At 47.3% G+C, this 23,723-nt stretch overlaps 1 protein-coding gene across 2 annotated transcripts in view; it reads right to left on the reverse strand.

Annotated features, from left to right (window-relative positions):
- The window catches only part of MGMT (O-6-methylguanine-DNA methyltransferase), a 277,526-nt gene that overhangs the window by 25,008 nt on the left and 228,795 nt on the right, over nucleotides 1–23,723 (reverse strand). For both annotated transcript variants that reach the window (XM_017537881.2, XM_037741797.1), the window contains exon 3: nucleotides 20,700–20,848. In XM_017537881.2, coding sequence (XP_017393370.1) covers nucleotides 20,700–20,848 — 149 coding nt within the window. The remainder of the gene's footprint in view (nucleotides 1–20,699; nucleotides 20,849–23,723) is intronic.

A 23,723-nucleotide genomic window follows, 5' to 3' on the forward strand; every position in this document is an offset into this window, starting at 1 on the left:
CTGACCCATGGTATAGGGGGGCTCTGACCAGGTTCTGATCTGACCCATGGTATAGGGGGGCTCTGACCCGGTTCCGATCTGACCCATGGTATAAGTGGGCTCTGACCCAGTTCCGACCTGACCCATGGTATGGGGGGCTCTGACCCGGTTCCGACCTGACCCATGGTATGGGGGGCTCTGACCAGGTTCCGCCCTGACCTATGGTATAGGGGGGCTCTGACCCGGTTCTGATCTGACCCATGGTGTGGGGGACTTTGACCTGGTTCTGATCTGACCCATGGTATAGGGGGTCTCTGACCAGGTTCTGACCTGACCCATGGTGTGGGGGGTTTCTGACCTGGTTCTGATCTGACTGTGGCACAGCGGGGCTCTGACCTGGTTCTGATTTGGCTGATGCTTGTCCCCGCATTGGGGGCAGGTCAACAGGATGCACAAAGCTGTGCACCTCCAGCTGCACACCAGGAAGAGTGAATTCTGCTGTAATTTTTTTTTTAATAAAAAAGAGGAACCCATAACACAGTAGGCAAGGTGAGTAATATTTTAGAGTAAAAGAAATGGACTTTTTAGAACAGGGATTCTCAAAGTGTGGTCTCGGGATTCCTGAGAGCCCTTTAGGGGGTTTGTGAGGTCAGAGTTATCTCCATAGCAATACTAGGATGTTGTCTGCCTTTTAGATTCTCATTCTCTTACAAGTAACAGAAGGGTTTTCTGGGGGCTATGTGAGGTGACAACACAGCAGATTAAATGCAGAGGCAGATGTGAGAACCCAGCTGTCTTCCACTGTGGCAGGCATCAGGGCAGTCCATTCTGCAAAAGTGGACAACAGGACCACTCTTCTGAAGGGTCTGTCTTGGAAAACAGTCACTTTCATAAGCATATGATGTTATTCTGCCATGGATTTACTGTTGCTATTTTTAAATAAGTTAATACATTTAAAAAGTCCCAGGTTTAATTTCCAATATGGGAAATGTGCATAATACAGCTCTCATCATCAAAAGCTCTTTGGGGTCCTCAAGCATCTTAAAGAGGGGTCCAGAAGAATTGAGGTTGTGAAGGGTTAAGCCCACCCTGAGCCCGACCAGGCCTAGCAGGGCTCTGTGTCACACATAGGAAGGCTCCGGCAGGCTCCATCTAGTTCTGGGCACGTCAGAACACAGACTCGGAGCTCACCTGGAGGCTGGATTACGCTACCAGCCCCTGGAAATGGACCTTCTGCCTGGCTGAAGCGTGGGGCACCTGGCGACAGTCTCACCTAGGAGGCTCGCTCACGGAGGTAGGACGCCACATCCTCAGAGCTCCCCCAGAGGCGTATTTGTACTCACTTTCCCAATACTTAGAGCCTCCTAAACTTATTTAACAAAAGAATTATGCCTAAGACTTTAAGCACAAACTTAAGGAAACCTACAGAGAAATGATTAAACTGTGACCGTCCTGGTATGAATGTGAATAATTATACATTAAAACCCTTTACCATTCAAATAATTGTCATTCAGCTCAAAGCTGAATAACTGACTTCTGAATAACAGCAGACATGCAGAGAAGCATACTGTGCGAAGAATCAGAGGAAGGCAGGCAAGCAGGGCGGCAAGTGGTCAGCGCATGGACCGCAGCACAGTCATGGTATTGCTGAGGTTACGTACAGAAGGGAGGGAAATCAGGTCTGAGGTTTCTGGATCTTTGGAGCAGTGGCTTTCTCTGCCTTCCCTTAGAGACGCTCGCAGACACAGGATGCTCTGATTCCTCCCCAGCCTCCTCTGCAGGACAATGGAACACGCTTGCCTCCCACAATCCCAGACTCACAGGGCACAACCTTGTGATCAAACAATGCGAAGGTGGAAAATCTGATTCTAGATGACACATTATCAACATACACAAAACAATGATGTCCCCTCATCTTGCCCGGAGTCAGCAAGGCCGGCATCAGTTCATGCCTTCCCTTTGCTAGTTTCACTGCGGTTGCTAGTGAGTCTCAGCCCCACGCCATTTCATGCTCAATACGCCAATGGTTGCTAAAAACGCACTGACCTGTCCAGAGAACCTACATATGCAGGCTGCCCCTCTCAGCCAGTACAGGAGCTCCTGTTTGTTCATCAGAAACATCTAGAAACTTCCTGCTGGCGTTCAGGAGGGAGGGGAAGTCATGCTGGCTTTACCAGTAAACGCTTCACGCTGCTCCCGCAAGGCTAAATATAAGCTGCTTCCCAAACTGGGGCAGTGCCCCGTCCACCCCACTGCCCAAGCCCAGCAGACGCCTCATATCAATACCATCTGACTGTATTTCAGGGAAAGCTGACAAATCTAAGGGGGTGGGTGGGTCTGACTGCTCCCCACCCAGGTGGCTCCATGAGCCGGTCTGAAGCAGCCCTGACTTCTGTTCACTAATTTCCATTGATCATCGTGCTGCTGCTGACATTAGTTAACTTTTGAAGACCAACCCAGCAGAAAGGAGATGGGCCCTAAATTTCTTAATGAATTATTCTTTACCACGGGACACGGATTATGCCACGGAGCAGGCATATCATGACTGACAGAGCTGTCAGAAGGACGGGCAAAAGGAAACTGGCAAGCTTTAGTTTCTCTACAGAGAAATGAGAGGCTCTTTGGGGATTAATTTCAGTATCAACATTGAGCCTCTGCCTCGGGGCAGCTGAGGAATTCAAAAGGAGCTGTGCCTGGATTTTGAGTGATGGAATCTGGCTCCAATTGCACAGCTGACTTTGGTGTCTCACCTATTCAAATGAGGACGAGGCGTGCAGGTGAGGCTGGCAGCTCGGCAGGACGGGGACACGCAGGTGGCGGCAGGGGAGTGGGAGAGGAAGGCCAAGGTGCTCGCAAAGTCACTCAGGGCAGAGGGGTCAGGCTAGCAGGACACTGTGACCTGCTGTGCCCCTAGCTGGGACTGGGGTGCAAAGGTGCCTGCCATGGGTAGTGCGTAACACCATCCGACAGAGCCCTTGTGTCCCTTTGGCTTTTCACACGAGGCACCAAGTTTGTCCCCTGGAGGCTGAGCTCAGAGGGTCTCCCTGTCCACTCAGGTCAAGGAGCTCTGCACCCTCCAGCTCCGTCGGGTCCCTGCCACAGTCTGGCCCCCGCCCCTCCACAGCCAGTGCCAGCTGCCCCACGTCAGAGCCGTCTCCCTTCAATGTGGGGGTTTCTAAGGTCACTCGAGAAAAAGCACGTCGTCTTCTATATTTCCAGAATACAGAAGACTCACACAACGTGGGGAAAAGACCCAGTGTGGGCATGTTCAGATTTACCAATTGGTTCATTTGTTTATTAATTTGTCTCTTTCTGCCATTCAAATGTGTACTCATGAGTGTGGGGATTTTGCCCAGCAGGTGGCTGTGTCCCCAGAACTGTAGTGCCCAGAACATAGCACGTGCNTTCTGCCATTCAAATGTGTACTCATGAGTGTGGGGATTTTGCCCAGCAGGTGGCTGTGTCCCCAGAACTGTAGTGCCCAGAACATAGCACGTGCTTATTCTCAACATTCTGTGAGCAGCTACCTGGTGCTGACCTTTGGGACACTACAGGGGGACGCTGATGGCACTGGGGCTTGGGGGTGTCGGGGCTGGCACTCAGCAGTCATCACAAGCAGACGTGCCAAGACCAGGATGCAGAAAGCAGGGGGTAATGGGGCAGACAACAGGGACCATGGTCAGGGAGGCTTCTGGGGAGGTGACACTGGTGCTGAGACCTGCAGGCAGGGGTGGTGGGAGGGGCCGATGCCTGACGTTAGGCAGCAGGCTCCAAAGGTCTGGCCCAGGAGGTCCACTGACAATCACAGACCTCCCAGACTCACCCAAGCTCCAGGTGCAAACCCAGCGTGCACTCAGCATCTCGCTGCGGCCAGCCTAGGTTGCATCTTCACACTTGGGATATGGAGGCCACAGTTTTCACGATCTTTCCCTCAAATTTGCTTTCAAGGAATAAAAGTCCAACATATTTACTATTTTCCTCCAACATATTCTGAAAAGCTTCAGCCAGAGAGAGTTGGAAAAATTTTACAATGAACACCTTTATACCTAAACTCAGATTATGTAATTGACATTTTATTCTGTATTTCTTTTGAGCATATTATCGATCTCTCTCTCCACCCCCATCCATTTTATTATTTTTGCTACATTTCAAAATAAGCTGCAGACATCAGTGTACTCTCTCCAGGTACTTCAACACACATACCATTAAGAGTTCAGTGTCCATTTACGGCTCTTTTTTCCTTTGAGGTGGAATTTACACAGTGACAGGCACCATCTTTGGTGGATCATTTGATGAATTTTGACAAATACAGATACTGGTGTGACCTAAACTGTTAAGATATAAACCGTGGCCATCATGGTCCAGAACATTCCCAGTTAGTTACTGCTCGCACAACCCCAGAAGCAGTCCCTGTTCTAACTTTTCCCTCTCCAGATTGGTTTTGCCAACCGCAGAGCTCCAATAAACACAATCAGAGGCATGCTCTTGCTGTGTCCGGTTCCTTAAGCTCGGCATGACATCACCGAGACTCGTCCACGGGGCTGTGAGCGTCTGTGGGTCATTCCTTTTCAATGCTAAGTTCACAGATAGGAATAGGCTCTACACGAATATCCCTGATGTAATTTATCTTCTTCTACAGATGGACATAGGAGCAATTACCAATTGCGGCAATTATAAATAAAGCAAACAGATCTGCCGTGAACACTCTTGCATATGTTTTTGTGGACATAGGTTTTAATTTCTCCTGGACAAATGCCTTAGAGTGGAATTGCTGGGTAATGGGGGAGGGGAACACTTAGTTTTAGAAGAAGCTGCTACACCTTTTGCAAAGAGGTTGTAACGTTTTATACCCACCAACGTATACAAGGGGCGAGCCCGCTGCATGGGCTCCTCAACATTTGGAGGTGCTGGCCTTGCTGATCTCAACCACCCTGGGATATACGCAGACGTCTTTCATTGTGGTTTTAACCTGCACTTCCCTAGTGACTGGTGAGGCTGAGCACTTTTTCATGAGTCAGTGGCCAATCTGTGTATATGTCTTTGTGAAGAAAATGTGAGGTGTCTTGTCCAGTTATTTGCTGGGCTGCTTGTCCTTTTAGTACGCAGTTACAGGAGTCCTCATATATCCTGCTCAGAAGTCCTTTGTCAGATGGATGTTTTACAAAATTTTCCCTCATTCTGTGGCTTGCCATTTTCTTAATGATGTCTTTTAATAAAGTGTATTAATAATTTCTTTGTTTTTTATTTTGGTGTTACAAGAAATGTGTGCCTACCCATATTGGGAAAATATTCTTCATGTTTTCTTCTAAGGGCTTTAGAGTTTCAGCTTCACATTTAGGTATACAATATAGTTCAAATTAATTTTTGTGTAAGGTGTGAGGTCAAGGCCATGGTAAATAATGTTTTTTTGAAAATGTTTATCCATGGGAGCTAAGTTACAGGGATGCAAAGACATGAGAATGACACAATAGACTCTGGGGACTCAGGGGGATGGATGGGAAGGGGGTGAGGGATTAAAGACTACAAATTAGGTTCAGTGTATACTGCTCGGGTGACACCATTAAAGAACTTACTCATGTAGCCAAATACCATTTGTTCCCCAGGAACCTAAGGAAATAAAATAAATAAATGTCATGAACAAATTTCTAACCATTAAAGTGATCTGAAAATAGAATGGGAAAAAGAAAATGGATATCCAGTCGCTCAGCACCATTAGTTGACAATAGTTTTTTTTTTTTTTTTTTTTTTTTTTTTTTTTTTTTTTTTTTTTGAGATGGTGTCTTCCTCTGTCACTCAAGCTGGAGTGCAGTGGTGTGATCTCGGCTCACTGCAGCCTCTGCCTCCTGGGTTCAAGTGATTCACACGCCTTAGCCTCCTGAGTAGCTGGAATTACAGGTATGTGCGACCATGCTAGGCTATTTTTTGTATTTTTAGTAAAGACACTGTCTTGCTATGTTGGCCAGGCTGGTCTTGAACTCCTGGCCTCAAGTGATTTGCCCACCATGGCGTCCCAAAGTGTTGGGATTATAGGCATGAGCCACCATGCCTGGCCAATAAGACTTTCCTTTCCTTATTGATCTACTTTCTCAAAGTGTATCATTGGTCTTTCTCAAAGATATAAGAACTGCAAAAATGTTGGTCTCTATTCTTTTTCAGTGCTCTAAGTTTTGATCCTCACTGCAGTGTCTTGATTACCATAGATTTGTAGGAAGCCTAGAAACCAGGTAACGTAAGTCCTACAAATTCATTCTTCTTTTTTAAGATTGTTTTCAATATTCTAGGTTCCTTACATTTGAAATAATTTTTCAATCATCTGGTAATTTAAAAGTGTGACCGAACTGAATACAGAGGGCAATTTGTGTAGAGGTGACCTCTCTGCAACACTGGCTCTTCAATAACTAATAAAGATCCTTTTACTTAAGTCTTCTTTAATTTCTTTCAGCCACGTTTTTATGCTGGTTAGCAGAGAGGCCTTGCATACCTTTTAATAATAATCTTTAATAATGCTAATGTTAAATACATAAAGTAACTGTTTAATAATTTACTTCTAAATTTCTTTATATAAAAATAGAATATATTTTGTTACAATTATATCCTCAAGCTTCTTAAATTCATCTATTAGTTTTAATAGTTATTTGCAACATTCTTTAAGATATTCTATATAATTATGTGATCTGAAAATAAATAGTTCTATTTATACCTTTCTGTCAAAGTATTCCTTTTTTTTCCCTTCCATTTTTACATAGAACTCTTTGATCGTTTTAAATTATTTTTGTCTTGTAGAAATATATGCCAGGATCTGGCTTTTTAAACCAGTCTGCAAATCTATGTCTTTTTATTTGAATCTCAAAACATTTACATTTAATGTAATTATCAATATTATTGGGTTTAAGTCTACCAACTTGTTATTTTTCCCATTTGTTCTTTGTTCCCCCTTTAGCCTGCCTTCTTTTACATGTTTTTTTTTTTCCCTTTAATAGAATTAGCATTCTATTTTATCTTTTCTGTTGGCCTATGAGCTATAGATTCTGGTTATTTTTACTGGTATTTCAGGATTTTCAATATGCATTCTTAATTTATCAAAGTCTGCCCTCAAATAATATTATACTTGTTCACAATAATGTAAGAAACTTATAACAATATACTTCCATTTCCCCAGTCTCATTTTTTGTGCTACTGTCATATATTTTCCTTTGATGTGTATGTAAAATACATCTTTATTAATTTTACCATGAACAGTTAATCATCTTTTAAAGAAAATAATAGAAAATTTTCTTACTTGTCCATATATTTTCTAGTTCTAGTGATGTTTATTTATCTGAAATTTGCTCAACTTATAGTTCCCCAATAGCTGTCTGGTTTCATGTGGTTTACAAACGCATGTATGACTTCAAAATCTGCAACAGACTCAACAGACTCCTAATCTGTAGACTTCTGGAATTCTTTCTCTATATAGTTCCCCTTCTCCCATACTCCACCCACAAATTCCAGCCAGCTGGAGCATTAGGGCACACCTAGCAGAATATTTGTAGCATCATTAGTTTAAAAGGCAAAAACTTCAGAACCCAAATGTCTACTGACAGAAGGAAAGAAAACCAATTATGGTATTATTAACGAGATGGAATTCCGTATAGTAGTTACACAGTTATCCATCTCCACAGGATTCAACATACACAAATCTCATAAAAATGCTGATTGAAAGCAGCCAGTCACAGGTAGACATCAGTACTATTCCGTTCATTGAAAATATGAGACGTGAAACGGGTAGGAGAAGGCAGTGCTGGGGATGGTCCATTTCTTCATCTGGCTGGCACATGTATGCCTCTGTCCTTTATTGTAAGTCATGTGTCAGTTTTGAATATCCCTTTGTCCAAAGTAAATATTTCATAATAAAAATAATGCAACCATCAACTTGCCATCAATGTGCTCAACGTTCACTCTGAATGAAACTTTTGAAACTGCTGCTCTTCTCATCTGATCAAACATGATCACAAATGTATTTATTTACATATTTTTCTTTTTTTTCCCCTGACATTTAAATTTACAACAGGAGAGGGAAAAGGAAAGACCCAAGTATTTGGGGTCCATGCCCTCAGTTCTGGGTAGAGGCAGGGAAGGCCCGTTCAATGTTCACTCTCAAGAGAAATCCAGGCCCAGGGACATTAAACAAGACTGTGAAAATGGGCTGACACTTTGTTCATTTATTCATTCATTCATTCACTCATTCATTGTCACAGCACTGGCAGGCACTGCTCTGAGTGCTCAGGCAGAGAAGAATGCTCTCCTGCCCCACTTCAGGTGCACAGACTGGCAGGGTACAAACGCCCCCCCCCAGCAGTGCAGCAGTGATGACCATGGTTGAGTGGGGCACTGTTTAGCTGGGTGCTCTTTGCCCCTCCATTCCCCTTACTTGCTGCCTTCCTAAGAGTCCATTTTGTCCATAACTGCATCCATAGCATATCAGAGAATGCCTCCTAGTACTCAGGAAACAGCTATAGTGGACTGAGGGATACAGCAGAGAGCCGGGTGCTATGGGAGGGTTTAGGGAGAGTGACCCCGTGGGCCCTCACGGCTGTGGAGGCTGTGCTGAGCCAGGAGGGGCTGAGGCTGGCTCCGCAGACCCCAGTGACCCCGCCTCACCACATTCACCCTCTTGAAGCAGCCCATGTGGGCACATGCTTTGAACCTGTCATCCCACAGTATAGGAGTCCCAGCAAGCAGCCATTTATTGTGGCCTAGAGCTTAATAGTGAGTAGGGAGAAGAAATCACAGGTTAAAAAATGTTCTTTTCCCAGTTACAATATGAATCGGCTCCATTCCTTTCATGTAGAGACAACAAAATAAACACTCCTTCTGAACAGCTGTGGTGCTGTTCCAGCCACACTTCCTGTAACTTGTACACACAGCAGGCAAGAGCAGAGGGCAGGCGTCCTTAGGAGGTTCTGTTGGGTGCAAAGAGCAGCACTTCCTAGTAACGGCCCAATCTTCCCCGAGTTCCAAAAGACCAGGTGGAGTCAGCTGTCCCGACTTGCTGTCACTGGGATTTTGGAGAAAAGACTCTCTTTGAAATGAGCAGGAATTTCTTTTGCTGAGTGTTTGGTGGCCTCATTTTACCCTCATGACATTTTATGCATCGTTACTACTGTCCTCACTTTACAGAAGGATAATCAGAGGCTTGGAAAGAGTGTTATGGGCTAAACCGTGTTCTGCCAAAATTGATCTGTTGAAGCCCAAACCCTCGGCCTTTCAACGGTGTTGGTAGACAGGGTCTCAAGAGTTGATGAAGGTCACGTGGGCTGTTTAGGTGGCCCTAATCTGATCTCACTGGTGTCATCTTAGGAGGGGGAGATTATGCTATAGAGACACAAGGGATGCACACCAGAGGAGAGGACACAGCAAGGGGATGGCCATTTGCAGGGCCAGCAGGGCGGCCTCAGAAGACACCAACCCTGCCGCTTGGTCCCGGACTTCCAGGCTCCAAAGGTGAACAAAGGTTTCTGTTGAGTAAGACCCCAGCCAGCAGCACTTCGTTGTGGCAGTCTGTGCAGATCAATACGAAGGCTAAGGGTGTTTCCCGAGGTTGCTCCAGCATGCACCGACAACCACACAGCACACGACAGCTCATGGCCCTGACACAGGAGTAGGGTCCACGTGGTGACAGTATGTGTAGGCAGGCACAGGGTCTGACTCTAGACAGCCCGGGAAGGTGACGTGCCTGATCAGAAGGTGACACACCTGAGCAGGCACCTGGACCAGCTCTAGACATCCCAGGAAGGTGATGTGCCTGAGCGGAAGGTGACACACCTGAGTGAGCACACAGACCAGCTCTAGACAGCCCGGGAAGGTGACACTCACTAGGAGAGGGCAAAGGAAGGGTAGGAGGTACGTCTGGCTTCATCGCTCAGATCCTGGAAGACCCTCGCAGTGCCCAGGTCGAGGTGAGAAGGTGAGGGGGTAAGTGACTGATCCATAACTCCTCAGAGACACTCACTCTTGAATCCACTGTGCCAACCTGGAGTGAAAAATTGCGCTTTCAAACGGACGACAAGCAGGGCCAGGCCTGACCTCATTTCTCCGGGGCGGGGGCAGGAGGGCGGCCACTATGGCCCACACTCAGCAGTGTGAGTCTCCAGCTCCCTCAGCTTTTGTTTTCCTCACCATATGATAAGAGGGAGCTTCTGGATTCCACAGGGTTCTGACGCAAGGAGCCACCTCTCCAGGAGCACCGCTGCCTTTGCAGGCCATCACTGCGTTCCAGGTCGAAGCCTAAAGCTCCCTGCATGCATTCAGCATATGGAGCAGAAGAGATGATCCTGCCTTGTAGCTCTAGTCATGTAAATCACATTCATCTTTTACGGGACTACAAGTCCTAGCCTTAAAACCAAGAGGTTATCTCAGAGGCCAAACCAAAGTCAAGTGTCCCCACATTGGGATTGTGCTGTGGTCAGCTGGCTAACACAGAAAGAGCTTCGTGTGTCTCTTGCAGTGTGTGGGTTTATACCGAAACATCCTGGGGGCAAGGCCAGACTCCATTTCCAAAATCTCCACCAAGGCCAGCCCCGCAGACCATGCGGGAGCTTCGGACCTATCAACCCTAACACTGATAAGATCAGCTTTTTAAATACAAACTGGGCCGTTAATAATATTTAAATGCATTGCTTTCATACAAATAAACACCATCCCCCAATGAAATTTTCAAAAAGAATCCTGTTTTCTAGAAAAGGAAACAGGCATTACTGCTGCTCACTGTCCCCAGAGAAGTCAGGGTCCGCGGCCAGGTACGCAGCTTGGAGAGACCTCAGCTGGCCGGCCGTGCGTGTGTCTAAGATGCAGACTATACTGTACATCAAAAGGTGTTAATGGTTTCAATATTTATCTGCTGCAGGGAAGCACTCTAAAAAGAAGACAGAAAAAAATTCTGCTAATGGCTGTGTCTTTGCCATTAAAATGAAAAGCTTAATGCATCTTATAATCAGAGGACAATTTGCAAATCATTAAGAGAAATGTAAAATTCCATTAAAATACAAATCAAGAGACTCTCCCTGGACTAATAATCTTTTTGATATTATTTTGCATTTCACTATTTCTGTTCCAATACCCAGGTCCCACAAATGATCAGCTACTGAACACGCTATTTACCACAGCCTACTTCTTTAACGAGAGACCGGGAGAAGGATGATCTGCTATTCAGAGCAGGTACTAATGAAGAATTCCATATATTCTGAAATTTAATTAAAACCCCAAAGATTTCAAATTAGATGCAATTTGAAATGCCTGGGGCAGAAATACATGCACTTGCGTGGCAAGGGTATCACACTGAAAGTTGATACCGTAATTGGTCTTGATGTATTTTTGTGTTGCTGGGCTGAAGCACAGAACTCATAACCATATAAAAATTCTCTGTAGATTACCTGCTCATTGAAAATGCCATCACTCAGGTAGTCCTCTACTAAATTACCATGCTACTAAAACGCACAAAGTGATTCGGGGAGCACAGCGGCACAGCTGGCCGACGCCGCCGATGAGTTATGCATGCGTCAACGCGGCCTTTTTTCTTAGTAAAATATGCTCAGTTGAATATTAAAATATAATTGGCATTCAACCTAAGTAGCTTAAACCATTTTGTTATCTTCTTTTAAACCGATTTCGCTCCTCCACAGTTATTTTCAAGGATGCGATTCACAAACTAATGATACCATCATATTCAGCTAGATTTGTGCTGTTTTACATTTGTCATAAATAGGTGCAGTTTCTACCGCCTTCTAGGGATAGCCTTTAATATTAGCTGCTCTTGAACATCAAAGGCCCAATTCTTGGGGAAAAGCGGGGGAGATGTGCCATTTCTGTTGGTTCTTGCATATTTTATTCTGAAAAGAGGAAGAGATGCGAATTTTCTACGAAAAGTCTATGTCTTGGGCAAGCAGTAAGTCCTTCCGTGTCTCTTGAGCTCAGTTGCTAGGTCTTACTAAAACCATCTAAGTAAGGAAAGGCTGAAGAGAAAATCAGGCTTTTGGGCAGGTGGGGGATGACGGAGCCAGTCCAGAAAGGAATGCGCATTTTTTAGAAAAAGCATTCAGCGGGGGCACACCCACCCACACGTGGAAGGCTGTGGACAGGTCCCCTTCTTACACAGTATGTGTTTGTGCAATGATTAACAAGAGTGCTCAAGGAAAAAAAAGGAGTTGTCATAGTAACAGCTACACCGTCTATGTTTACGCCGGCGGAGACGGTGGGCTCACCAGAGCGGCTGCTTCCTGGCTGTTCCCAATACTTAACCCTAGTATTTGGAAGGGCAGAGAAAGCCTGATCCGAACTTAACTCAGGCAAGTATTTAAGAGCTTTCGAAAAAGGACTTTCGTTTCCTGTATTTCGTGTTTCAATTCACTTCTTCGGGAGTAACTTCTCCTAGGGAATGAAAATGTGCCACAGAGCGGGAGACGCCCCAGCTGAGCCTCAGGAGGTCTGCCGTTTGGAGGACGCTCCCACCTCCACGTGGCCTCAGAAGCTACCCCGACGGCCGCACACCTCAACAGGAGGGAGGGCTTCCCTCTATGTAAATATTTGCTTTTTCCATTCTGACACATGAAACAACATCTGAAGAGGGACAGAGACTTATGAATCTTACATTCCCAGTCAGCCTGAACACAAGGATTGCAGGCAAAAACCATGTGTGTGAAAGCATTTACATTGTCATCGTTTTTACACTTTTGGCTCCTGCAGTAGTTTTGTTGCCACTGCCACTATTAATTTTATACCAATATTTACATATTTAATGTACTGATAACCGTCCAGTTATTTGTATATGTTACTGAAATATCATTTTCTCTATACACACAGGTAGTAGAGATAATTCCACTTACTATTGCTAAATTATTTCAAAATGCACTACCACTGGCAGTTAAATATGAAGTATATTTTATGACAACAAAATAGATTAAGGTAAACATTCTCTTTTGGAATAGCACATGCCCAGCTAATGACTACAGTGGAAATAGAAATTTAAAAACATATGTAAATGAAAAATGTGTTTTTTACTTTAAAACACAGAAAATTCATATTTTTCAAAGCCCATTTAAAATAAAAAATTATTAAAGAAAGCAATAATGCAATTTCATTTCCTCATGACAGAAACCTAGTTACTTCTATTTTTTGAGAAGTCCGGTTCAAGGCCAATGTCAGAACACAGCCGACAATCCTTCTAAAGGCATTCGCATGATTAACATGCCTTAATTTTTACTAGAAGCCATCACTGATTTACTGTTTAATTAATTCACCAAAGTTATATTTTAATGCGAATATTTTCCCACAAAAGTAGCACTCATAATAATTTTAAATATTGCAAGTCCTGTTTATTGTAATAGAGACCCTAGTTATGTCCAATAGGGTTGAAAGTAGCTGACTCTCAGTCAGGTGTGGTGGCTCATGCCTGTAATCCCAGCACTTTGGGAGGCGGAGGCGAGTGGATCACCTGAGGTCAGGAGTTCAAGACTAGCCTGGCCAATATGGTGAAACCCCGTCTCTACGAAAAATACAAAAAATTTGCTGAACGTGGTGGCGGGTACCTATAATCCCAGCTACTTGGGAGGCTGCGGCAGCAGAATCGCTTGAACCCGGGAGGCAGAGGTTGCAGTGAGCTGAGATCATACCACTGCACTCCATCCTGGGTGACAGAGTGAGACTCCATCTTAAAAAAAAAAAAAAGAAAGTGGCTGACTTTCAAACAGTCCTCTTGGTTACCTCTCAGGCTTAGTAAATACTCTGTGTGGCCCCAGCAGCCGTCAGTGAAGTCTGCTTCCTTTCACCCTGACTCATAGAAGCCTCAGGAAACTAAGGACCCGACCACCTCTTACATTCAGGATGAAACTCTCACCCAACTATGCTTCTGTTGCAGGCACTGTGGTATTGCTGATTAGTCAGAGAGCTCCTGGCACATCAACAGCCTGCATTTCCTGGGATTCAGCAGGCCATGGTTCTGTTCCAGTCACTGCCAGCAGACCAGGAGCCGAGCCCCCTTTCCCAGGAGAAGAGGGGCATTTCCTCAACAGCAAAACACTTCTTCAAGGGGCACAGTTTTTAAGTCTCAAACAAAAACAGTTACTAAACGAGGAATGACAGGCTTAGGACAGAGTAAGCACACAGCAAAAGCGTTCCTAAGAGCTGCATCTGTTTTGATAAATTCCTTTAGAACGATAATTCTCAGAAACAGGGCATGTGCGTGTGTCTGCCCATGCTAAGGTTTTAGTGTATCCTGGGGAAGGGTAAGAAGCATATAAATTTGCAGGTAGAATATTATGAATGAGATTTCTGGAGGATTCTGATACATACTCCCTCCAACCCCACTGGATGAATTAAGATCTAAGAGTCACCTGAAAAAGGGACTTACTTGAATAAACCACAGTTGAAACTTTAAAAACTATCTCCTAGCCCAAGGTGTTGTTCACAGTATAAAGAACAAGAAAGTCCTCATGACAACTGCTAGGTAGGAAACTGCATAATAAAACATGAAGCAATGAACTAAGACACAATCTGAACCTCAGGTTCTTTGGTCCATGAAATTCACTAACATGCCGGAGTGTAGCTGGTCAGTCCAGCTCAGGAGCTGAGAGTGACGTGCTCCGCTGTTACTGGGCTGGCCTGGCCAGGCAGTCCACGGGGCCGTCCAAGCAGGAGGAGCCTGGGCAAACCAGGAGAGCTTGGGGTGCCTCGGCGCTCTGTGGCCATGCCCTGCTGAAATGAGGCTTTTAGATGCTGGGGGCCGGGAGCCCCCAATCTGGAGCAGCCTTCAACAACATTCTGGATTATCTGACATTCTTGTTCTGCTGAGGGGCTGGAAGTGATGTAGCTATAAACATGAGCCAGGATGGGTGACGGGAGCCCACACACTGGGAAGGGAACCGCATCAGTGGGGGCTTCCCATGAAAGCCAGGCCGTGTGCTGGCAGGTGAGACCCCGGGAACCAGTGGCACGTGCCTGCAGGCAGCTCTGAAAGGGAAGGCCATAGGTGGGGATCCGGTCTTCTGTACCCACAAGGGGATGGGTTCTTTGGGGCAGGGCTGGTATAAGTAAATGTCCCCAGAGCAGCAGACCCCTCATCACCTCTGTCCCCGCCGTGCTCCCTCTACCCTTGTTTTATACACACCCTTTACTTTCGCTGATCCCTGGCCTACTTTGTTTTTAAACATTCCAGCTTCTCTCTGTGTGTCAAGTTTCTGGACCACAGAAATGCACTGGGCCTTCCTCTCCACGGCAGAAAAGACGAGTGTTCCTGGTGGTGGCCCCTGGTACTCACTGCAGACACCTACAATCCTACTGGCCACCTGGAAATCTGTGGGCCTGCCACCCCCTCTCAGCTGCGGATTGGGTCTTCTTTTCACCTTTCCCGGTGAAGGTTCCAGAAGGCCATAGACTTTGATTTCCACATTTGCTGTCCCAGAAAAGGAGCACAACAGCTCTATGGCTGAAAGAATCACATTTTCACCAGCTGTTTCTTTCCACTTAAGTGCAGTGTCATTAGCCTCTTCTGATCAATAAACGGGCAACGGAAGAAGGTTTGCAAACCTTCCACCAGGTAGTATCTCAGCAAGGTCAACCATTTTTATGAGCCCTCGTTCCAAATCCAGGAGAACAGTGCTGGCTACCCAGAGGCAGCTGCAAATGCAGCTCCTACTTTATTCTCTTCTCTTTCAATTGGTTATTGTTTTTCTAAGTTCACGGAAAGTATTGGTACAGAGTGCCTGAAAGGACGAAGCCTGCGTGCTGCCGTGATCTACATGGAAGCTACGAGAAAAACATGCCCTCTTAGCTGCAGCACCTCTGCGGGAAAACTCAGGCTGATCACACCTTATAAGGCACAGTTTAAGACGACCAAAACCAGCCCTAGGGCCTTCGGGTGGGGAACGCTAACGTGCCTCTTTCCAGGAAAACTGCCTGCTTGGGCGCCCATCAGGGGTGGGCTTTCTCCCGGATGTGAGAAGGCAGCAGAATGGGGTTGTGGGGGGCTGGATGAGCCTTTGCTTGGCTCTTCAAGAAGGATTTCTAATCTTACGGGGCTGGCTCCGGTGAGGACCTGGGTGACGCTGCTCCCCTCCTCTCCTCCCCTCCCTCACCATCCTCTCCTGGGACATGCGCCTTCCAGGACTCATGCGGTCTCCACTGGAAACACCAGCAAAGAGGGACCGTCTTCCAGGGCACGGTGGGAACACGGTGAACTCACCCTGAAGGGCCTTTCCCTTAACTCTGGGGCAGGGTTTCTGTTAGAGGCTCTTTTGAAATGAGGAGTTCAATGGAGACACAAAAATACAAAACTATGAATCTTTTCTGAGACTCTGTAATAGAAGTTAAATAGAAGTTACAGAAACTTCCTTCTAACAGCAGGTATGAAAAAATGGAGATTTTACTGCTGTCATGCAACTGGATTTCATAGCTGTAAGCCAATGGCTGTGACGAAGGAATTATTAAAGTGTTAAATATTTCATTTAAAAAGGAACATTGCAGTCACTTTACAAAGAAAACTCAGAACTCGTCTGTTGAAAGCCTTCATCTGTGAGAAGGCCAGGGTCCCTGCTAGGTTTCCCACAGCCTCGCGTGGGCAGCCCCAAGCCTGGTCCCACCGTGGCAGGAGCAGAAAGGCCCCGGCCACAGGCCCTCCCTCAGCAGCCTGGGGTCAGCCACACCTGCTGGCCGGGTCTCGGTGGGTGGGAGGGCTCAGGGACCGGAGGACGTGTCCACACGGGTTCTGTATCTGAAAGTCCATCCTCGCTTTCTGCAGGTCTGCTTTTCTTGAACTCATTCTAAAAAGCGGCTTTTGGCAAACTAGGGTAGAAAGAATTTCTCGTTCTAACTGAGTTGGCTGCTGCTCCAGGAGGTATATTAAATACAGAAGGGAAACATTTTCATAAACAAACACTAAGAAATCAGGGAGTGTTCAGAGAAAAGTTTAACTGATATTTCACTACAAAAGAAAAAAGTAAGAATGTATTTCAAAAATAATGGCTTCATTAAGTATTTCTTGAGGAAAAATGAATGAGAAATAAATACAAAGCTGACCCTTGCGAGAGGCTTATGGGGGAAAAATGACCTCCCTGAAAAGCTGCGCTGCGTGACAAGATGCGAGGTCCCGGTCACAGAGTAGCTAGCAAATGGATTTTGTTGACACTTGAAAGAACACCAAAAAAGCCAAAAAACCCCAAACCAAGACAACTTTGACTCATTTTATTTTAGGAAATGAGCTGACTAAAACAACACTTGAACGAGAAATCAGAATACGCCTCACTGGACAGCTCAGCTCTCCCCTCACCCCTTCAGCAGGACCATGGGGCTTCCTTCCAGAGCTGTGGGACCTCCCACTGGGAAATCCTACCTGTCCTGACCTCACACTGAGGACACCTGGTCGGAGAAGGCACCTTCACTGTCCCTTGGCAGGCACGCCCCGACAACCACCTAGTTACTAACTTGTCTTTCTGTCTTTGGACATTCTCCAAGATAAGAAGTTGAACCGTCTGAAATTTTTAGTATTTGAATAAGTTTTAACCTCAAAAATAGCAATTTCCTATGGTGCAACATAATGCATATTTTTGTGGTTAGCCTTAAAAAAAATCAAGAACAGCATGTTCATTGCAGAGAGAAATCCTGGAAAGGCGAGGTGGTACCGCAAAGAGGTGTGTACAGGAGAGAGGGTCTTCGTGTGGCAGGACAGACCTGGGGACGGGGTGAGCGCTTGGCACTGTGCAGCCAGAACTTTGACAAGCCAGGGCTTCAGAAAGAAAGGGTCAATGTGTGGGAACTCAAGGTTGAGCTCAAATACAATCTCATTTTAAAGAACAGGTTGAAATAGACAAACCTGGTCTAAATTTCAGAAGTGAGAATATGGTGAAAAATGGTATGCAAAAGTATGCTAAACATGTACAAAAATTAAAATGCACAGAAAAGGGAATTGGCCAAGGAAACATTCATTCCACGTTACAACGGACCCGTTCCTCTCAGTCTGCAAAGCAAGTTGATTTCTATGACTCCACAGCTTCCACAGAGCTCTGAGATGTCGGAGGACTTTTCCCCTAAAGACCTACCCCCTCATTGTTGATTTCACTGGTGTTATGAGATACAAACTGGACAGAGAGCAAACCAAACTCATCCGGGCAGAAAGGAGCATATCCACATCTGGGAGAACCAACTCACTCCCTGTTAGCAACCATCCACCATCCATCTCCCCTTCTTCACACGGTAAAATCCGCACACCTGGCCCCTGCCCAGGAGTCAATGATTGAGCTAGATGTTAAAGACCTGGCTTGCACATGCTGTGGCGGGGAATCGCAGCCCCCACCACACCACTAACCATTGCAGGCAGACCTGGCGTAGGGGACTCCAGCTCACACCCCAGAGAGAAGACCCTGGAGCTCAGCACCCTGGGCCTGCGGCCAACCTCAGAGTTCCCGGAACACCAAGAGAGAAGGATGTGAGAGGCTGTCACACTCCCACCCCAAAACTTTTCTGGAGTGGACCTCATCCCAGCTGGCGGTACTCGCCGCACTGTAGGGCTTTCCAAGCGGGGCGGGGCTATGGGGTAGCCAGATAGCCTTTCCCAGTATCCTAGTGGCTACTTTGAGGTCTTCCTGGTCACCAAGACCTATCATGACCTGCCAGCCCAGGAAGCAGCCTGGCCTGGTGTGGGCTGAAAGTCAGGGAGGCAGGGGTAAGCGTAGCCAATCCCAACTCTGTTTAAGCAGTAGGGGCTTGACCGAGGAGCCCCAGGCGTGCGTCTGTCCTCAGGTCTAGGAGCAGCAAACACTGCCATAGGCAGAAGTCAGGGTGGAGAGGCTCGCCGGGGCTCAGTGCTTGCAGGGGTGGTTTGGAGACCGTCTGATTACTCCTAGTGACACCCGCCTTGCCGGCCACCCCTGTCCCGGAGTACCTGTCACAGTGGCAGAGGCCTCCTCCTGTGCTTCTTCCTGGCCTGCCTGTGCACATTGCTCTCTGGACCCTGGTGAGACCAGGCCAGCAGGGTCTAGCTCCACGGCCAGGACCACCACACGACCTGGAGAAAACTCATGATTTTCATGCAACTTTTGCCTTTACGTTTTTCATGAAGTCACACAACAAACCTTAGGTGATTTTCAGGAGTTTGCAGGCTCGTTCTTCCGGCCTCCATCCGATTACGCAGAAACCTCCTGGCCTGGTTCTATCAGAGAACTTTTCTGTCCTGAGCGCTTACACTGCAGCTCAGGTTTAAGGAGGAAAAAAGCCTGCTGGGCAGTTCTGCAGCCTTGTTCCTCCTGGCACGCGAACCCCCAAACAGAGATCGTATAGAGAAGAGTTCCCCACTCTAAGAGCCCCAAGCCCAACTTTAACAAACAAAACCAATCTCTGACTTCCTTGCGCACGCAGCAACAGCCTGCCCTGTGCCCGGCCTGTCACGTGCACAGGAAGCGGGTCCCCCACACCGTCTGCTTGGCTCACTGGCTTGCGGTGCTGGGGAGAGGTGGGCCCCTAGCAGGCAGTGGCCCAGGAGGCTTTGGCAGTGCCTTTGTCCTGGCAGTGACCCACTGGTGGGCACAGATGATGAGAGGATTCTTGGATGTCTGTGGTTCCATGTAAAGGCCCACCCACTCTAGCTTCCCCCTCGCCCACCCCAGAGACCCCCACTGAACCCTTCTAGAGACAGTTCTATATGATTCAGAGGACAGCACAGTGCCCGGTTCATTACAGCTGTATGGTTTCAGTTCGTTATGCACAAAACATGCTCATGGCTTCATCTGTTTGCCTGTCTGACCTCGTCAGAGAACTCAGGTATTAGCCCAACCTTCAGGGGTTTCTCTGCCTGCTTCCCCTGAAAACTTCCCTCTGTTTTCAAGTTTGTTTTGTGCTGAGAAGCACAGCAGCAATTAGAATACCATTAAACTTACCCAGCAAATCCCATTTGAAATTCAAAATTGCTTTAAATTCACCATATCTAAAACCTCAAGGTTATTTTCCCCTTTAAGGATATATATGGGTATAACTACACATAGACATCATATATGAACATACATTCATTTATACAAAAACGATTATGAAAATATCACTATGCAAAATAAATTTCTGGTATGTGTCTAGAATGATTTTAGTTGCTGTAATTAATTTCTGTATTGAGCAGTCAAACAAAAGCTTTAAAAGAAATACCTGGGAAATGTTTTAGGTTATCACAAGCCGTAAGCAGGCTATATACAGGTGGTTCCCAAGCCATCTCTTAAGAAAGAATATATCTAATTGTGGTTTGAGAAATTAAAAGTAAAACTCATTCAAGGGGATCCAAGGCTGCTACCTGCTATGATCTAAGCGTCACCAACTGAGTGCATGGAAGTGGCTGAGTGTCCATGCATGAGTCTCATTTTCTGTGCTGTTGGCAAGCAGATACTTTTAGCTCACAATAACCTTACTGAAAAATTTACTGCCATTCAGATGTGTTCCTATTTAAACCTTTCAGCCAGCGAGAGTCAAGAGTCGATCTGCATGCATCATTTTTATGGCCTTGCCAAGAATTATGCAACCTTGTGCCAAAACTAACACCGCGCTGGAATGGGTGGAGGCGGCGGAGCCCGGTGCCTCCAGCTCGGCCACATGCTGTCTCTGCTTAGCTGATGTAAAAATACCGAGCTGGTATACTCACTAAAGTGAGCCATGATGTCAGTGATTGTTAAGAAGTCAAGCTCCCCAAAGGACACACCGCAGATGGCTTAGTCACCGACCTTGCCGGAAAATGGGGTGGTGAAGAGCCGGCACGGGGAGCTCCTCGATGGCCTCAGGCTGCTGGAAATAGGCATTCAGCCAGGCTGCACACTGCTTCAGGGGCTCGGGACCTCTGAGAACCTCAGCAGGGGCTGGGACCTCCATGGCACTGCAAAAGTGAGAACAGGGGCTTAGTAAACCTCTGGGCTCTGCCTCCACACATCGCAAAAGCAAATACCTACTGACTCTAAACGGTCAAACACCTGCGGTGCTTCACAGGCACGTGTGTCTCAATCATCCGTGTTGCAGAAAGGAGGACTGGTGAGACGGGGACGCGCCGAGGCCCTGTACCCACGCTCGACCTTTGGCCTCCAGGACGTGCGCTCTGAGAGTCTGCATCACAGCTCAAAGCAGCCCAAGTGACAGTGTCCCTTTCTAAAACTCACAGATGGCACGGCTGCACCTAAATCATCAAGCACTATCGAAAACATTTTCCAGAAACATCAACTGTCGTAAGACTGCACCACAGCCCACCCCAGCCCAACACCGAAAGGCCACATCCATGCGTCCTGCCTCCGCCACGGCTGCGCTGTGTTCAGGGGATTCTCAGGGCTCACTTTCCGTCCCAATTCCCATGCTCCCGAGGGCCTAGCCTGTGTTTCCTTCACTGGTAAGTCTGTCCTTTCAGGCGCAGCCCTGTGCCTCACATGCCTGCGTCTACTCTTCTTTCTCAAATCTTCCTGGTGGCTTTTTTTTTTTTTTTTGTGATGGAAGTTTTGCTCTTGTTGGCCAGGCTGGAGTGCAATGGCATGATCTTCGTTCACTGCAACGTCCATCTCCTGGGTTCAAGCGATTCTCCTGCCTCAGCCTCCCACGTAGCTGGGATTACAGGCATGTGCCACCATGCCTGGCTAATTTTGCATTTTTAGTAGAGATGGGGTTTCACCATGTTGGCCAGGCTGGTCTTGAACTCCCGACTTCAGGTGATCCACCTGCCTTGGCCTCCTAAAGTGCTGGGATGACAGGCGTGAGCCACCGCGTGGCCCTCCTGGCTCTTTCTGGATGCTCTCCTCCCCTCCGTCTCCTGCAGTTTGAACCTGTGCCTCTTGGAGTCACTTCAGACTGTTCTGTGGCTGCTTCTGCTTGGGGTGCTCATTCTTCTGTGGCTTCCATCTGGTGGCCCCTCATGGAAAGGATTCATCATCTCCAGGAGGGGTGGATTTTCTGGGGTTCTGTTCCAGGGATGGAAGACGCAGCCCTGAAGGGGAGGCTCTCCCCCGCCCCCTGGGCCGAGGAGAGCAGGACACATCCCAGTGTTATTTCCTGCACTGTGGACCCCTACTGTGAAGCCCTGGTGCTGGGTCTGGTTTCTCTAGATGACTCCCCTCCTTCCCTGCCTCTCAAGGTCCCAGACACATGGCAGGCTTCCCCGGGACTTCCCAGGCTTCAAGGGCGGAAGTTTTCTAGTTTCCCTTCACAGACAATGCTGCTCCTCAGGCTTCTGTGAAAAGATGGAACAAGTCCCTGTACTCCACAGCTCCCACAGGTCCTTCACCCTTCTTCCTGGGCTCCCCTGGAGGACCGCACTGCGATCTACAGAACGCCTCTCCTTGACACACACATGCTGCCCCAGGACAGTCCAAAAAAAGACTGCATTCGCCTGCAAGCGCAGCCCTGCACAGGAGGTGATGCAGCCAGAGCACCATCCCTGACTGTCGACACAAGGCATGGGTGGCCGGTGGGGCAGGTCCATGGAGAGGATGCAACAGAGCCATCCTGGGTGTAGGACGAACAGTGTGAACACAAACAGTGTGAACAGAGATGCAGAGTGAACACGAATGCAGAGTGAACACAGTGTGAACGTGGATGCAGTGTGAACACAGTGTGAACACAGTATGAACACGGATACAAAGACAGTGTGAACACAGACACAGAGCGAACACAGACGCAGAGTGAACATGGTGTGAACACAGTGTGAACACAGATGCAGAGTCAGCACAGTGTGAACAGACACAGTGAAAAGACACAGTGTGAACACAGTGTGAACACAGATGCAATGTGAACACAGTGTGAACACAGATGCACTGTGAAAACTGTGTGAACACAGATGCAGAGTGAACACAGATGCAGAGTGAACACAGATGGTGTGAACACAGATGCAGAGCAGTGTGAACACAGACACAAAGTGAAAAGATGCAGTGTGAACACATGCAATGTGAACACAGATGCACTGTGAACACAGATGTAGTGTGAAAACAGTGTGAACACAGATGCAGAGTGAGCAGTGTGAACACAGACGCAAAGTGAAAAGATGCAGTGTGAACACAGATGCACAGTGAACACAGTGTGAACACAGATGCAGTGTGAACACAGATGCAGAGTGAACACATGCAGTGTGAACACAGATGCAGAGTCAACACATGTAGTGTGAACACAGATACAGAGTGAGGGCCTGGGGGACCGAGACTCACAGGAAGGTGAGCAAGGGCTGCACATGTCAGGACAGGAAGGGCCACTTCGTCCCATAGTGTGACTGGTAGGGGTGGAGCGGCCCTGGCCAGAAGCCAGAAGGCACCGCAGCTGCCCCCAAGCAAGGCTGCAGCAGTGAGAACATGGCAATGGTGTGGGGAAGATCTGGGGGTGAACCACGAAGCTGGGGTCCAGGATGACTCTCAGTTTCAACCCCAGCCCTGTGCAGAAGGGGCTGTCGCCTCGGCCCCGTGTAGGTTCGGCCTGTCACCCCGGCCTTGTGAGGATGGGGACCTGTCACCCTGGCCCCGTGTGGATGGGCCTGTTGCCATCGCTCATGTCCGGGAGGACCACAGCCCCCAGCGCTGCAAGGACCAGCATTTCTCTTTGTATCGGAGTTGGAGGCTGTTTTAGGAAAGATGTGGTCACGACTTCTTCAAACACCTTCACACGAACAGCTCAAATCACCTCTGGGGCGATTAGTTCTCGCTTTCCTGTGAGGTAAAAACCAAGCACGCACAAATCTGAATAAAGACAAAAGTACATAACGAGGCAAGAGATAAAAGGAAGCTGAA

This window comes from Cebus imitator, unplaced genomic scaffold (assembly GCF_001604975.1).
Source record: "Cebus imitator isolate Cc_AM_T3 unplaced genomic scaffold, Cebus_imitator-1.0 Scaffold107, whole genome shotgun sequence".
Lineage (NCBI taxonomy): Eukaryota > Metazoa > Chordata > Mammalia > Primates > Cebidae > Cebus > Cebus imitator.